General features: G+C 46.9%; 1 protein-coding gene across 2 annotated transcripts in view; it reads right to left on the bottom strand.

Annotated features, from left to right (window-relative positions):
* Positions 1-17769, bottom strand: part of LOC129125642 (ubiquitin carboxyl-terminal hydrolase 12-like) — a 33878-nt gene extending 16109 nt beyond the window's left edge. For both annotated transcript variants that reach the window (XM_054641145.2, XM_054641144.2), the window contains exons 1-2: positions 17655-17769; positions 2000-2080 (exon numbers count right to left, since the gene is read on the bottom strand). In XM_054641145.2, coding sequence (XP_054497120.1) covers positions 2000-2080; positions 17655-17702 — 129 coding nt within the window. In that variant the 5' untranslated portion in view covers positions 17703-17769. The remainder of the gene's footprint in view (positions 1-1999; positions 2081-17654) is intronic.
* Between the last annotated feature and the right edge of the window lie 337 nt (positions 17770-18106).

Here is an 18106-nt window from a genome sequence, read left to right as displayed (position 1 = left end):
CACAAATTCTGGGTTTTCAGGCTCCAGATATTTTGGTAATGAGGTTCTGCACCCCAAGAGCAACATATTTTTAATAAAGCAAAAAAACATAAAAATCTGTCTGTAGAGCAAACTGGTTTTAGGTGATACACTGAGACACAGTCACTGTTCACCCAAATTTGGGGTGTTTACTGCAGCAGAGTGGTTTCAAGGTAATAATCACTTTGACTGAAACAGAAAAGGAACAGCTTCATTCATACAGCTCTAAAGGTCACAGATTATAGCTCCAGTAACATTGATTTATACCATATGCAAACAACAGGGAACAACAGCTGAAACTTATTGACACAAGGAAAATATATATGGAAAACTAAACAAACACATGAATTAGGAGAGAGAATCACTCACATGCTTGTTAGTGACCTAGAAAAACAAAGAATCATCATGCTAAATAAATCTGCACACAACACAAAATAGCCATCCTAATTCTGACAGCTTATTTGAAGATAGGAGCTTCTTAAAATGAAAACTGAGATGAAATTCTGGAATGACACCATTGTTCCATCCCTCTTAAGTTTTAGTAAATATAAACTATTTTAAGTTTCCCACATATTCTGCAGTGGCTTTAGATACATTTTAACAGTCAGGTTGCTTTAACTCATTGATCCAAAAATTAAATAACTATTTATAAAATATACTATATTATATATATAAAATACACTATATTATATAAAATATACTGAAATACTATACTATAAATAATTAAATAACTATTCAACCCAAAGTTTTGGCCTCCATTGCCCACAAGTTCAACACCTGATTGTATCTGCAGTGCAATCACACATTTAACAGCACTGATGCTGAAGCCATGGAATTGTCCTCTTTAAAATGCTCCAATTAATTCCAAATCATGAAAGAACCAGAAATAACTTCAGAAAAAGCTCAGCAGAACAACAGTGTGGAAACAGCACCCTCAAGAACCCAGTTGCATGCAATGAAGCACAACAATGTTAGTCATGTTTTGTCCTTCAAACCAGAGAATGGATGGGGTTCTAATAATTCTGGTTATTTTTAGGATGCTGTTTTTCCTCCTCACTCCATTCAGTGCTCTGCTATTTCTGTCACAATTCCATTTTTGCCATTCTGGTGCAAACCTCAGCAGCTCTGGAATGGCCACCAACACCCCACGTAGGGAACAGAATTCTGGGTGTGTGAAACATAAACTGCTAGAAACCCACACAGAGTCAATTAACTGGGTCTCTAATGAGCTCAATAAATACTCTTTAGTTGGCCTTACTTGGTGTGTGAAGACATGGAGCATCTCCCAGCTCTCAACACAACCCTGACGACCAGAACACAGCAATAATTGTTTCTAGTGAGTTCTGCCAAAATTGCATTTTCCCATCATGAATAGGATGCCACAGAACCACTGCTGCTCTGAACTCACCAGGATCAACATCCTCTGCACAGCTCTGCTGCCCCACAGCCACACAAACTGCAAAAATTCAGCTTTTTGGAGGGTTCATGGCTACACCAAAACTCCAGAAGGAGTATTACGACACGAAGGAAATATCCACCCAGTCCATGTCATTCATCTCCTGCACAAAACTTCCACTCCTCCCACGAGAGGGATGTTTTTAGAACTAAAAAGTAACACATTTTAATTTTAAAGCCTCCCCTGCACTGCAGCATCAGTGGAAAATCTGATCTGGAACAGCATATGAACAATGGACACACTTTATTATTTCCAATTTTCCAGCGAAATATTAAAATCTTAGAATTAAAAATGTAGTGGAGGAGGAAGAGTTCTCTCAGAGACTTTACAAGAAATACATTTATTTTTCTGTGTTTCAGATGAAATGCTGTCTTGGTTAATAAGCACACTGCAGGATGTGGTGTCTGTGCTCAGTCCCACTCCAAGTGAGAAGTTTCATCCATCAAGTTCTGAGAGAATCCTGGTAAGCTCCAAATTAGGATGTGAATGAAAACCCAGCATTTTAAGCATACAAAATTCACTTACATTGACCAAGCCAAAATAATGCTCATTCACAGGGAACTGCTCAGGACCAATCTCTTTCTCCAAAGCAGAGGCATTGGCGCCCTACAAAAAACAATATTTATGTTAGGGAAAATAGAAATTTCCTAAAAAACCCCCAAAGCTTAGGAAATAATTTCCTTCCACTGAAAATCAGTATTTTGTCAGAATTAAATGAATGTGAAGCTTTATTATCATAAATGTACCAAGATGTCATTTAAAATCTCAACTCCCTCAGCCAAAATCAGTAATCTGATCTACCAGAAAGGTTTGCTACATTTGAGTTTCTTTAGAAATTACCACAATTAACTGTTCTCACTTAAAACACCAGGTTGGCCACAGTGATCTAGAAACAGCAACTTAATTTAGTCAAGAATGCACTGTAAAAATAAACTTATCCTGTCTTTTTCTAGCTTTATTTTGCAAAATACTACGGACAAATGAAGATTTTTATTACAAATCCCCAGAAGAATGGAAGGAAAGTTTTACCACAGATCACCTGAAAGTGCTGTGGCTTGGTTACCTTTCATTTCAAGGTGATGTGTGAAGCTCACAGTGCATTTTGACACTCCCTGAGTTTCCAGCAGTACAATGAGGGTGGAATTTGCTGGTTTAGATACAACTGAAAACCACCACTGCTCTTATTTGGCACATAAAGCAACAACTAAAGCATTCCAATGCTTTATTTTTAATTTTAACTTGCTCCACTTCATATTCAAAGTGGTTTCTTCATCTCTTTCTGTTTTCAATCCACCAGCCCCTTATGGATGGCAATATCTGGGGTTTGGTTCCTTCCCTCATTCCTCTCCACCTTGTTCTTTAATGCTTCTTGCTGATGCTCCAACATTCCTGGGCTCCTTTGTGCAGAATCCAAACACTTTGGATTCCTAATTCTGTTTTAAATGCCCAAGTGACTCCAATTCTAACCTTGCCCAAACAGAAATCCTCCTGCACAGGTGAGCCACCTTCAGACACCTCAGAAAAACATTCAACCAAACATTTCAGTCCAGCAAAACTCAATTTATTTCTTCCCCTGAAGCTACCAATGCTTTTCAATTGCTCAGCAAACATTTCCACCAGCTCCCTATTAATATAAACCACAAGCAAGTAAGGACAGTTCCATCCAGATTGTTTTTAACAGAGAAATAACGAAAAATTTCCTAAAAACCAGGAGAGAAACCAAGAAACAATTCTGGTTTCTGCTTTAACAGCTGTAGTTGGATGTCCCCCATCAGATTCCCAGTGAGTTCCATTTCTCAAAGCAGATAAAAGGAGGCAGGCCCAGAACTGGGTACTCCAAACCCCACCCAACATTGCCAGGGTGCTGACAGATTTACAAGCAGAGCCTGCTCAAACAGCAATTACACACAGCATTTCTGAGGCATCAGTGCCAGTTCAGGCAGCTCCTCTCATTTGTTTCCTTGCAGCCATTCCCTGCTTCCAAGGAGCTCTTTTTCCTCCAATATCTGCCCTCAATAAAACCCAAATCAAACCTAAAATGAAAGGAGAACCATCAGCGAGGAGGATTTGCTGCCAGGGGTCTCTCCTGAGCTACCTCAGCTCTCCACTTCCTCTGCTCTGATCCACACTGCCTTTGGGAAATGCTGTAAAATTCAAAATTCAAAATTTCCAAAATTCATGGAAACGCACAGGAGGGGAAAATTCTGGAATTTTCAGCCTGGAAATCAGAACTGGCTCCTGCTGAGGTTGTTTTGCTCTTCCATGCTGCATGTTTGGAGATTAGGAAAGGAGGATTTGTAAACCCTGAGAGCTTGTGAAGTTCAGTTTCAATTTCTCTGGAGGTTCCTCACCCCCTCCATGATCTCCAGTATTTTATTAGGAGAAAAGCCCATTAAAGGAGGTACCAAACCTCCAAAACCAGTGAAACCTGAGAGCCCAAATGATCCAGCTGGAAAGCAGCACATGGAATAAATATCTGTACAAACAAATAAAACCATAAGAATGGTTTTATTCAAAATGTAATTTTGAATAAAGCTATGATATAAAGAATTGAATAACTTGCCATAAACTAGGGTTGCCAACCAAGCCACCAACTTGTATCCATTTAACCTGACAGGTCACAGGTGAATTTTTTCCCAAGTGTTTCCTTGTATTTATTGCCCAAACTTTACAAATTTGGATAAATTAACTGCAGAGGCAGATTAAAAAATTAAGGTTTCCTTAACAAATTAATATTAATTATATTTAATGTTTTATTTACAATTGAAGTGGTGGATGCCTCATCCCTGGGAGTGTTCAAGGCCAGGCTGGAGCAACCTGGGATAGTGGAAGGTGTCCCTGCTCATGGAATGGGATGAGCTTTGAGGTCCCTTCCAACCCAAACAATTCTGGGATTCTGTGATGATTCTAAAGTTTCTTGCTAGAGAATATTTCAAATTCATAAAATCATAAAAAAAAAAACCAAAACAGGACTCAAAGGACTTGTGGGAGGAATAAAAAAAAAAAAAAAAACAAAAAAAACCCAGAGATGAATCATAAATAGCTCTGAAGATGCAAACTTGCAAATTAAATAGAGAAAAAGTTCCAGGAAATGCAGTGCCCAGTGTTCCATGGCAAAAGAACTCCCTTGCAGAATCACAGATGATTCATCACAGAGTCAATGTCCAGGAGAGCTGCACTGAACAAGGACATGGGGGAAATTCACTTTATGGGGAGGGCAGCACTTGGTCACGTTTGGGGTAAGGTCCAGAACTGCAGGCAAAGTCCAGCTCCTCCCAGTCAGGGCTCTCTGCAACCCAATTAACAATCAGCAATTACCAATTAACCCAGTGCAGTGAAACCTGCTCCAGCCTGAGCCATGGCCTGCTGCAGTGAGGCTTTGCTGGCACATCCCTCTGCCCACCCCAGCTGGAAGATTCTTCCATCTGTCACAGATCACAGGAATAATTCCTCACCAGAAACAATCCACACTTCATCATTTTGGAAATAGAAAAGTCACATTTTGTCCAGAATTAAAAATCTAACCAAAGTGGTAAGTGTACATAAGATGAAAATTAATTTTGTTATTTGGGGAATTAATTAAATTCTCCTCTTTGGGGTGCCACAGCCAAAGTGTTCTGCATCTTGTGGTACTTTGCACACCTAAACCCACCAGAAAATCAATGCAGTTTTGCTGAACTATGTGACATATTGTGGGAGCAACAAGAAATGCCATGAAAAAATCCCTCATCCATAGCAATAGAGTTTGCTTGGCATAAAACAGCTAAGCAAGAACACTAAAAACTAAAATACAGCTGAAGATAAAGATTAATGACTTCTCAGTGCTAGTGCAAGGCAAATGAATGAATGTTTTACCAACCCCAGAGTACCTCCCTGACTTCTGGGAGGTGCAAGGAAATCAAGGAAATGCTCCCCAGGAGCTGCTCTGCTTCAGGACCATCAAAGTCAGCTCTGTGAGCAGGAATAAACCCAGATTTGTCCAACACACAATGACCCCAGGAGGAAAACTTCTCATTTAACATTCTCATTTCAGGTGGTAATAATGATTGACTTCCAGCATGAGATGTGGATTTGGTGTTCCACAGTGGTGGGGAGGTGACAAGGGAAGTCTCAGCACTTGTAAGCAGAATTTTCCATTTTCTGGAAATTCCTGGATTTCAAGTGTTGTCTCAGAGCTCCCCTTTTCTGCTCACAGCCCACTCACAGAACTGGCTGTGCTTCCACAGCTCTGCAATTATCAGTCAAACAGGAAAATGAAAAACTGCCTGGCCCACCTCAACTACCACCACCTCAGCAGGAATACACACAGCTAAAAATGGCCAAGAAAACCCCCAAAGAAAACAATAAAATATTTCCTGTCACAGCTGCAGTCATTTTACTTTATGTATATCAGCTAATTAAAAGAAGGCTCTATCCATGAACATTTTATGTCTGAAAAAACAAAGAACACCCTTAAAAAAATCGAATATACCAAATATTGAAGTACCAAAAAACAGCACAGGGAATTGGTAATATTCAAGTTTTCCTCACTTTTTTATACCAACACAGTGAGGGACATCACACCAATATCTGGATTTAAAAATGCAAGAAAAGGCTGGATGTGGCACTCAGTGCTCTGGGCTGGTGACAAGGTGGGGACTGTCACATTGGACTCAATAATCCTGGAAGTCTTTTCCAACCTAAAGAATTCTGGGATTCTATCCCATGCTCAGAGCTGGATGAGATACAGAGAAAAGAGCATTGGGGTAAACTAATACCTACCCAGAGAACACTCAAGGCAAGTTCTGGTGAATTTTTTAAAGCAAAGGGATGTGAAAGGAGCAGTTTCAAACCCCCTTACCTGAGGGAGCTGTCTATCCAAGCCAAACTGAGGCAGTGATCCCACAGTACTCCTGAAATTTTAACTGAAAAAGCCATCAAATCCAGAAGAGAGATCTATCAACTCTTCCAGCCTGTAAGCTCTGAGCGATTTTTGCTCACTAGAGAAGACTTAAAGATTTCTTTCCAGTTCAATGCAACATGCAAGTGGAATAAATAATAGTAGACTTTTGTTTCTTAGCCACTGCAGCACCAAAAGTAGATCATAGAGAAGGATAATAGGCATTACTGCCTCTTCTTAGCAAAAAAGAAAAAAAAAATCCTATTCCTGCAAAGAAAATGAGTATTTTGCATAGCCTAGATTTAATTAATTTCAGAAACTGGAAATGTATCAAACAACAGGGGCTTCAATACTTGGTGACCTTAAACTTACTGGATTTGTAATTATTCTTACAGACAAAAGCTCAGAGTTTGCATTCACTTATCTGCCAGGAATCAGAGGAGTGCTCAGTTCTGTCTGTATTATATTGAATTAGCTGTATGGCAGAAATTGCAATCAGGCAAGAGTTGAAGAGTTTGGGTGAAGCTGTGGATGAATAAAAGCTGGGAGTGATTAAGAACAACCCCACAGCTCAGAACAGGAGCTGCTGTCAGCTGAGAATTCCACATTTCCAGCATCCTCGTGGTTCCTGCTTCAAGTCAGAGCCTCTTTCCTTCTCAGCAATATGAGTTTCACTGAGTTGCAGTGAAATCTTGATCCACCACAAACCCTGGCTGACAATTAGTGCACTGTTATTACAGAGTACCCATTTTTTACCCTGAATTCACACTTTCCCACTTGGCTAGAATCCCCATTTCCATTCCCAAATATCTGCTTTCTGTGCTCTGGAGGTAACTCTGCCCATGTGGGGATGGTTAGAAAGGCAGAGAGAAGGGTGTGAGGAGACCTGAGCATGGAGCAGCTGCTGCTGCAGCTCCAGGGACAAAAAGGGACCAAAATTAGCACAACTCTGGGGCAGGACCCCCAGTGCTATTCTGAGCTCCTGTCAAAATAATCAGGTCAGTGCTGTGCTGCTGCTCAGCAAACAGTGAGCTGGAAAATGAGGGAAAAACCCACAAAGAAGGGAAGGAGTCAGGAGTGGGGAGATCCCACTGCCCTCAGAGTTCATGGCATTCACCCCTGACAAGTTCTGAGGGGCTCTAATTACACAGGTTTTGAATTGCCAGTGGGTTTAGAGCCATTCCATAACCACCACTGGCTCAATGTAATGACAAAAAATACTCAAGATGTCTTTGGTATCATTAACAGACACAGAAATTCAGAAAGACTTCTCAAACAAATGCCCCATGAGGTTTTAATTGATGGTTTTTAACAGGGATGAAGCAGCTGCTTCAAGTACAAGGGAATTAACTGAAATGGTGAAGTCCTTCCAATCTTTTCAAAAATACAACTACAAACTTACAGTTTGGTCTTTTTTCAAAATTAATCCTGCCAAAATCTACAAGGAGTCTTTTTTTTTTTTTTTTGTTAAAGTCTGCTGTGTTTATTTTGGGCACTCCACTACTTTAGATGGACACACATAAATGCACACACCCCAACAGATGCTCCATTTGCAGTTCATTTGTGGACAGTTGCAGACTGTCAGAAGAGAACTTTAAAAATCTGGATGTGTGTCCCAAAATTTCAGAAAATTTTCTATTTGTTCACTGTATCCTGTTGAAACTGCAGTTCTCCATGCTGGCTCCACCCTTCAGCTGCTTCAGGCCTGTCTAAAACACACCCAAGACCAATCAATTCCATTAGCTCAAATTTAACTATCAATTGAAAGCCCTCTCCATAAATGCAAATTGGAAGATTCAGCCTTTCTTTAAGGATAATTACTATTATTTTAGCTCAGTACAAAATATTAATTTCAAATTACCTGATTTTTATGCATTTCTTTTTTTTTTTGCAATGAATCTAATTCAGTTCAAGTGAGGGAATTAAAGGCTCATAACTCAGGGGATCTCTAACCTTTCCCTGCAGCTGGATGCACACCCAGGAGTTGTGTAGCATCACTGGAGTAAAACCCTGATGAAATAAAATCCCTGAGGATATTTGGCTTGGACTCCACACCATTCTAACTCCTGGACTGGAACCAGCTGCTTCCCACTGAGCACCTGCCTGCAAAAGACATTTTCCTTAAAGAAAGGCAAAAAAAGGAAAAAACCTACAGGATTTCAGTGTCCAGAACATGCCTGGTGCACAAGTCTTGCTCTCTAATGACTCATTTGGATTTGAACAAATGAGAGGAGCAGAAGATTGAGGGTTTCAAGGAGCTGGGAAGCAGCTTTGAGGTTGTGCAGAAAGGCTCCCAGGGACACCATCGTGCAGCACTCCAGATTAGAGGAGCTGCTTAAACCAACTGCTGAGGAGTTGTTTTAAGAGTGAATAAACAAATCAAAACAAAAAAGGGAGGAAAAGAACAAGTAGGCCAAGCCAGAGCTACTTAAAACCTAAAAAAAAAAAATAAAAATAAATTTTAAAAAGCTACTTTTGCAGCAAAGGAATCTGCATGAGCTGATGCAGAAGTCTGCCTGCACTTGCTGTATTTGCTGAGATAATAGTTCCAGCTTCAGGACTATTAAAATTACCCTGGGGGGAAGTGGAAATGGAGACGATTGGGGTTGTAAACATAGATTGGATGTTGCTTTCCCCATCCTTTAAAACTCCTTGGCTGTTGAGCACTGAAGTCAGATAAAAAGAGTTGTCAGCTAGGTTTGAAAGGATCCCTTTTCACAGATCTGGGAAGGCTGTCTGTGTTCCAGGCATAACAAATTACTGTAAATTGAGCCCTGGATTGCAGCACTTTGCCTGCATAAGCACTCCAAACAAACTGATAATCCTGAAAGGAGCAGTGTCACAGACTATCCAGATTCCAAAAGCCACGGAATCTCCCTCCTGGAAAGGCTGTGCCCATTTCCAGCAGGGAGCAGAGCTCACAGAGCACCCTGACTGCTGCCATGGCACCCAGAGAAACTCCAAAGTGCTGCATTTCCAAAGGAATTTCCTCCTAGGAAGCTTCATTGGAGTGGTTTAAATGAATGAAGGCAGGGGGCTTTGGGAACTCCTCCAAGCACGTGTTTGTGCTGTCAGGAGCTGGTCCTGCAAGGTCCTGCAAGGTCCCACACTCCCAAAGGACAGCAGGGCCCAGCTCCTGGGAACCCTCTCAGCTGATGCTCTGTGAGTGAGACAGCAAAGCCGGGCTCCAGGGAAAAAACACCTGGAAAGGATGCTGGGAAAAGGGCAGGAAAACCAGAACCACTGCTCAGGGCTGACCTTCGGCAGCAGCTCCTTCCCCTCCTCAGCCACTGCCTCCCACATCACACTGCTCCCAGTGCATCCCAGTGTCCTCAGCCACTGCCTTCCACATCTCACTGCTCCCAGTGCATCCCAGTGCATCCCAGTGCATCCCAGTGTCCTCAGCCACTGCCTTCCACATCTCACTGCTCCCAGTGCATCCCAGTGCATCCCAGTGCATCCCAGTGTCCTCAGCCACTGCCTTCCACATCTCACTGCTCCCAGTGCATCCCAGTGCATCCCAGTGCATCCCAGTGTCCTCAGCCACTGCCTCCCACAACTCACTGCTCCCAGTGCATCCCAGTGCATCCCAGTGCATCCCAGTGTCCTCAGCCACTGCCTCCCACAACTCACTGCTCCCAGTGCATCCCAGTGCATCCCAGTGTCCTCAGCCACTGCCTCCCACATCTCACTGCTCCCAGTGCATCCCAGTGCATCCCAGTGCATCCCAGTGCATCCCAGTGTCCTCAGCCACTGCCTCCCACATCTCACTGCTCCCAGTGCATCCCAGTGCATCCCAGTGTCCTCAGCCACTGCCTCCCACATCTCACTGCTCCCAGTGCATCCCAGTGCATCCCAGTGTCCTCAGCCACTGCCTCCCACACCACCACTGCTCCCAGTGCATCCCAGTCCATTCCAGTGCATCCCAGTGTCCTCAGCCACTGCTCAGCCACTGCCTCCCACATCTCACTGCTCCCAGTGCATCCCAGTGCATCCCAGTCCATCCCAGTGTCCTCAGCCACTGCTTCCCACATCTCACTGCTCCCAGTGCATCCCAGTGCATCCCAGTGCATCCCAGTGTCCTCAGCCACTGCCTCCCACATCTCACTGCTCCCAGTGCATCCCAGTGCATCCCAGTGCATCCCAGTGTCCTCAGCCACTGCCTCCCACATCTCACTGCTCCCAGTGCATCCCAGTGCATCCCAGTGTCCTCAGCCACTGCCTCCCACATCTCACTGCTCCCAGTGCATCCCAGTTCATCCCAGTGTCCTCAGCCACTGCTCAGCCACTGCTTCCCACATCTCACTGCTCCCTGTACATCCCAGTGCATCCCAGTCCATCCCAGTGTCCTCAGCCACTGCCTCCCACACTACCACTGCTCCCAGTCCATCCCAGGCTCCCAGATCACCACTGTTCCCAGTCCATCCCAGTGTCCTCAGTCACTGCTTCCCACATCACCACTGCTCCCAGTCCATCCCAGTTCATCCCAGTGTCCTCAGCCACTGCTTCCCACATCACCACTGCTCCCAGTTCATCCCAGGCTCCCAGATCACCACTGCTCCCAGTCCATCCCAGTTCACCCCAGGTCCTCAGTCACTGCCTCCCACACCAGCACTGCTCCCAGTCCATCCCAGTTCACCCCAGGTCCTCAGTCACTGCCTCCCACACCAGCACTGCTCCCAGTCCATCCCAGTGTCCTCAGCCACTGCCTCCCACACCAGCAATGCTCCCAGTTCATCCCAGTTTCCTCAGTCACTGTCTCCCACATCACCACTGCTCCCAGTTCATCCCAGTTTCCTCAGTCACTGCCTCCCACATCACCACTGCTCCCAGTTCATCCCAGTTTCCTCCGTCACTGTCTCCCACATCACCACTGCTCCCAGTTCATCCCAGTTTCCTCAGTCACTGTCTCCCACACCAGCACTGCTCCCAGTCCATCCCAGTCCATCCCAGTTTCCTCAGTCACTGCCTCCCACACCAGCACTGCTCCCAGTCCATCCCAGGCTCCTCAGTCACTGCCTCCCACACCAGCACTGCTCCCAGTCTATCCCAGTTCCCTCAGTCACTGTCTCCCACACCAGCACTGCTCCCAGTCCATCCCAGTCTATCCCAGTTTCCTCAGTCACTGTCTCCCACACCAGCACTGCTCCCAGCTCATCCAATCCTCAGTCACTGCCTCCCACACCAGCACTGCTCCCAGTCCATCCCAGTCCATCCCAGTTCCCTCAGCCACTGCCTCCCACACCAGCACTGCTCCCAGTCCATCCCAGTTTCCTCAGTCACTGTCTCCCACACCAGCACTGTTCCCAGTCCATCCCAGTCTATCCCAGTTTCCTCAGTCACTGCCTCCCACACCAGCACTGCTTCCAGTCCATCCCAGTTCATCCCAGTTTCCTCAGTCACTGCCTCCCACACCAGCACTGCTCCCAGTCCATCCCAGTTTCCTCAGTCACTGTCTCCCACACCAGCACTGCTCCCAGCTCATCCAATCCTCAGTCACTGCCTCCCACACCAGCACTGCTCCCAGTCCATCCCAGTCCATCCCAGTTTCCTCAGTCACTGCCTCCCACACCAGCACTGCTCCCAGTCCATCCCAGTTTCCTCAGTCACTGTCTCCCACACCAGCACTGCTCCCAGTCCATCCCAGTTTCCTCAGTCACTGCCTCCCAGTCCATCCCAGTTTCCTCAGTCACTGCCTCCCACACCAGCACTGCTCCCAGTCCATCCCCCTGATTTCTCCACCCCAAGACTCCTGGTGCCCTTTGTGGTACTGCAGTGACCCAGTAACACACTTAGGAGAGGAGGCTTTGCCAGCTCAGCTCTCAGGGATTCTGCAGCTCCCCGAGAGAACAAACACAAACAGCTCCCAGCTGTGCAAGGCCCAGTGTTTACCAGCATTGTTCTTTTGTGAGCTGGCAGGGAGATTTTATCAGGAGCCTCACACATCAAACAGGGCAGGGACAATGCTGTGGAGGGTGAGGAAGTGGATGCTGAGGGAGAGCAAAGATTTATAAATAGGTTAATATTTCATTTATAACTTCAGCTATTACACAGGCACAGAGCTGTAAAACTCAGCTGTGAGACCAATCAATGGATCTGAATGGGGAGAGATATTCACAACTCAGTGTGTGAGAGGTTAAGTGGATAAATGATGGAATAGTTTAGATTGGAAGGGACCTTAGAGCTCATCCACTGCCACCCCCTGCCAGGGTGGGACACCTTCCACTGTCCCAGGCTGCTCCAAGCCCTGTCCAGCCTGGCCTTGGGCACTGCCAGGGATCCAGGGGCAGCCCCAGCTGCTCTGGGCACCCTGTGCCAGTGCTTTACCACCCTTAAGGGAAAAAAATTCCATCCTTTCTTGTCTAAATTAACCCACTTTTAGTTTAAAACCATTCCCTCCTGCCTTTCACAACAAAGTTTCTCCCCATCTGTTTTACAAGCCCACTTTCAGTATTCACTATAAAAGGAGCTGAAAATAGAAAATACAACATACAAACAAACCATAATGATGCACAGTGCTGCCCTTTATTTTGGCAGCAAGTGCAGGAATCCCCCAAACTGACATCTGCTGGAGCAAGCACTGAAAGCCATTTCTTTTTTAATGGCAACAAGACAGCAAGTGATGTGCATGTAAACACATGAATTCCAAGGCAATAAAAGCATTTGCTCTAAATCCTGATTAAAGAACCAAACAGCAGAGATTCAACAACAGAGCACATCTTGAACAAGCTACACTCTGGTATTTTTGCATCCTTCCCCAGGTATTCACACTTCATTTTTACATGGTAGCAGCTCTGAAGCAGAAGTCCTCTAATAAAATCAGTGTCTACTTTGAACAAATGAACCATGGAGTGACCAGTTTCCCCAACTCCATGGCACAACACAGCTGGGATCTCTCATTTTCCTGAGAGAAATGTCATTAAAGAATGACATTTTAAAAGTTTATAGACAATCAAAGCAGGCACCAGAACAGCACAAAAGCTCCTTCAGGCGTTCAGGACTCCTGTAAAATCCCAAAGCTTGTTCCAAGAGAACCTGGGTGGTCTAACCTGAACTGCAGCCTCCTTTGCTTCCAGCCCCAAACTGTCAGAAGCCCCAAATCTGCAGCAATAAACACCCATCACACACAGCATGTGGGAAAACCTTGATGTGACCTCCTCCCTGATTTGCAAAGGGTTATGTAGTTCTTTTCCCCCTAAAACAATTATTCTCAGTTATTCTGGCTTTTAAGTGCAAAGATGAATATTTGGTTTCTTTCAGCTTAACAAGTCAGTCAAGAAGCAGAGCACTGCTGGAGACACAAATCTGCTTAGCCAGCTCTACACTCCCTTCTGCCAGTGATAAAAATAAAAGCTATAAATGTTAATTCTCTGATAGAGCCAAACCAAAGTCCTACAGGTGACAGCAGGGAGGTGACATTCCACACCAGGGACACCACAGCTCTGCTTGAGCTGCCCAGTGTAAATTATTCAGGTGGCAAATGGAAACGTGGCACTTAAAAATGCTGCAGCCAGCTCCCCTCCAGCACTGAAGGCAATAATTATGCCCTGATTCAGAGTGTGTAAGACTACCCCCAATTTGTAGCCTGGATTGGAGTTCTTCAGGCATGTCCTACTGGTTTGACCAACAATTAGACATGAACCCAGAGGAAGTGGCCCTAATTGCCTACAAGAAACAATATTCTGCTCACAGCTTACTACAGACTGCTCACAAGCTGCCAGAGAGGAAAAGCCCAGCTCTGGGCTTTGCACCTTGCTCCCTTCTCAAGTTCTGGTGTCTTCTTCCAGAAGTCCTGTCAATTCATCAAAACCCTCAAGTTCTGACTCAGAAACTCAGTTCTACAACTGCCTCAGAGCACAGAAAATACATCCTGGGTCAGAGGATGCAGTCAGACCCAAGGAACTCTGCCCTCCTCACTCTCCTCAGCCAAGAGAGAATTCCCACCTTGTCCTAGGCTGACATGTGGCCCACGATGGGTGACTCACTCCTCCCCATTCCTGCTCCTGGACTGTGCTGGCTGTGGAGGGACAGACAGTGGGACAGAGCTCTCCTTTGCTTTTAGTGAGTTTTAGCTTGCTGAGGCAAGGAAGTTCCCTGGACTGGGGGGTTTTTCCACTTTTCTCCAAGGAGGAATTTTCTCCTGGACTGCTTGGGGGGAGGGGCTGATTGAATCTGCTTTCCTAGAGGAGCCCTTTGGGGGTTCTCTCCCAAATCTGCCCTGAGCCAGGACACACCTGCTCACCCCAGACCCACAGACCCCCCTTTGAACACTTCTGAAACAGCAACTGTAGATTTTTTAAGCAAAATGCCTCAGCAGTGCTCTCTGTTTCCACCTCTGCAGCCATTTCCCTCAATCCTGCAGCTGCCTGCAAACAGAAGGAAAAACCCCCAAAGCCCAGAGCAGAGGGAAGGGCTGGGACACAAAGCTGGTGCCAGGGAGGCAGAGCTGGGGCAGTGGCTCCTGGCCATGGCTGTGCTTCCCACGTGGTGCCACAGCCTCCCCAAGCCATGAATCACATCCCAGGGAACAACCCCTGCTCCCTCCCAGCTCCCAGCCCTGGCCAGGCTGGAGCTGCCACAGGGATGTGATGGAACTGAGGCCTTGGAAGGCTGAGCTGAGCAGAGGCTGGACAGAGCTAAAGAATAAAGCAGGGATTTATTAAAAGGATCTCCTCAATGGATGCACCTTGGGCAGCACCAGAGCCCAGCCAGGGCTGCACCCAAGATGAACCAAAATGGTCACAAAAATCCCTGACTGGTCACAGGGTCTCTCCCTTTGATCAGTTCTGCTCCATTTGCATTTTGCAGTTCATTGTCCCATTCCAGCCCCAGCCCATGCAGTCCCATCCTTGTTTTTCTCTCTCAGCCCATGGTGTTTGTGCTCTTGGGCTGAGATTTGGATCATTTGTCCTTGGTCCCAGCTGGAGCAGGAATTGTTTTGTATCCCTACACTCACCATCCCATAATATGCAGCCCAGACCCACACACTAAAGCAGCACAGAACCTGAAAAATAGAAAACTCAAACCTGAGGCATCAAAACCCTGGAAAAGGGACAGTGCTCCCAGCAAGGAAATGCCACCACCCTGAGGCCCAGCAGAGCTGATCCATGGGCAAGTGATTTCAGGGAGGGGGAGATGATCCAAGTTCAACCTCATTACTGGCTGGAATGAGCTCAAGCTTGGAATTTCATTTTTAAAGAGACATTGGAGAGGAATGGAGTGGCTGAGAAGCAATCAGGAACAGCAGTTCCTGGGATGCTGAAGAGTCTGACCATGTCACAAACCTGGGTTTCAATGTTCCAGCCTGGAGCACAGATGATGACTGGAAATGCTGGTAAAAACTGCATATTTTACTAAAAAAGTATGTAAAGTTCTGTACAATCACTACAGTTTAGCATAGTCCTGAAGAAAGCAGCTCCCAAAGAGACTTTGTTCATGTATTTCAATGTTTTTAAAAAGAAGGCTCAGCTTTTTCATCTACCTTTATGACAAACCAAACAGTATTTTGACTTGCTGGGCATGCAAATAAACTGATCTAGTTCTAAAATACAGCACCCAGACCTTAATTTCCTGGGCTAGATGAGGGAATAAATGTTAATATTGACAGTAAGTTTAGCCAAGCTACACATGCACCTAAAACACTGATGCTGACAGATGCCACAGCATTTGATTAAATCATTAATTAAGAAATTTGGAAGCCAGTTTCATGCAATTATTAAGTGCTACTAGCACTGCTTTAGGATTTCTGCACAGAACTGAAACAGCAAATTCTCCACTTGAAACACAATGGGGAGAATCTGCCTCCCCAGAGCTGCTGCAGTTCTTGAAAAAGAACTCCCAGAACCTCAGGAGGGGAATGGGAAGAACCTGCCCAGCTTCCATCCAGCATCCCAAGCAAAATCAGGAGCAAAAATGCCAAAATCCCACAGGGATGTGCTCAGGTGTGGCTGCACAATCCAGGGACATGCTCTGCCTTCCCTCTGCCCTCTCAGTCCCAGACTCAGCCAGCTGCTCTCAGGAATGCACCCAAAATATTCCAGGGACTGAGTCAATCTCTGCCTCTGGGTGCAGAACTCCTCAGCAAATTCCTGACTCACCTCTCATGGCCCTCATCTCACTGGGTCTGTGATGGCAATTAAAAAATACAAATTATGCAGAAAAAAAACCCATTTGGTGAGATTAGGGAAGGAGAAAGTCCTGGGAAGTCTTCTCCCAAAGACTTCCAGGGAGGTCTCCATGGCCAGGGATTTGAAAAGCAAAGATTAATGTTTGAAAAGCAAAGATTAATGTCTCCTGTTAGGGGTGTGAGGCTGCAAATCCCCAGTTTGGAGCTGAGCATTTTGGTCAGTTTGTACTGGCTCAGTTCAGCTGGGCCTGGACTTACACTGGGAGGCAGCACCTGCATGGAACAGTAGGAAAATCCTGCTCCTGTCCCACACAGGTGAAAACAGAGCCAGTGAACTGGTGTGGAGGCTGCAGAGGGGATTGTGAACACCAAACTGCTCCAGTGGGCACCCCCGGGCCGCTGCCCTGCTGGCTCTGGGAGCTGCAGCCGGGGCTGGGAGCACGGAGCTCCTCCCAGAAGGTTCTCTGGGCACAGCTCGGCTGTTCCACGGCCGGGCTCAGGTATTTCAGCCGCGCTCAGCGCCAGCCCGGCCACTCCAGGCTCTATTTACACAGCAGCGGAGCTTCATTAAAAATTCTGCATAATCATGCAATTACCAGCCGGCCTCTCTCGCTGGCGGCAGGGACGGTCCCGGTACACGCATGCACGTGGAGCGACTGCAGAGCTTTGACAAACGAGTAGAACGAGCTTTAAAATGAACTCAGTTATCACAACAACCCACTGCGACTCGGGCACAAGGCCAATTAATGCTCGATAATTCCTTTTCTCTGCGAAAGGCAGCACCCACCGGCCCGAAAAACATTTCAGAGCACGGGCGGCGGCAGACACACCCACCGGGAGCGCCGGGTTCGCGTTCCTGCCGAGCCTCCAGCACCTTTCCCACAGGGATTTCAGCCCGATTATCCCAAACCCCTGCGAGCACCGGCCAGGCCGGCACCCGCGCTCAGCCCGGCCGCGGCTCCCCGCGCTCCGCTCGCCCTGCCCCGGCACAGCCGCTCCGCTCCGGCCCCTCAGAGCCCGGAGCCGGCGGCCGGGCCTCCCGCAGCGATGGCTCTGAACTGCCCGCACGGCGCCGGGGCGCGGAGCGCGGGCTCTCCCCGCCGCTGAGCGCGGGGCACAAGGCCGGGAGCCCCTGAGGAGCGGCGGCGCGGGCCGGACGGCCCGAGGGCTCTCACCATGGTACAGACGGCGGCGAGTCTCCGCACCGTCACCAGCGCCTCCATCCGCCCCCGGCCGCCGCCATCTTGGGCCGCGACTGACAGCGCCAGCTGCGCACCCGATAACCGGCCCGGCCCGTGCGCCGCCGAAACCGCGCCGCCTGCGCCGCGCAACCAGCGTTCCGAGGCGTGCTCGGTCCGGGGGGGACCGGCTGGGGAATGGGAATGGGAATGGGATTGGAAATGGGATCGGGAATGGGGAATGAGAATGGGGAATGAGAATGGGAATGGGAACGGGAATGGGGAATGGGAATGGGAATGGGAATGGGATTGGAAATGGGAATGGGAATGGGATCGGGAATGGGGAATGAGAATGGGAATGGGAACGGGAATGGGGAATGGGAATGGGAATGGGATTGGAAATGGGAATGGGAATGGGAATGGGATTGGGAATGGGAACAGGAATGGGA

This window comes from Agelaius phoeniceus, chromosome 14 (genome assembly GCF_051311805.1).
Source record: "Agelaius phoeniceus isolate bAgePho1 chromosome 14, bAgePho1.hap1, whole genome shotgun sequence".
Classification (NCBI taxonomy): Eukaryota; Metazoa; Chordata; class Aves; order Passeriformes; family Icteridae; genus Agelaius; species Agelaius phoeniceus.
Note: the sequence above shows the minus strand (reverse complement) of the source record. Positions and strands in the feature narration are given on the sequence as shown.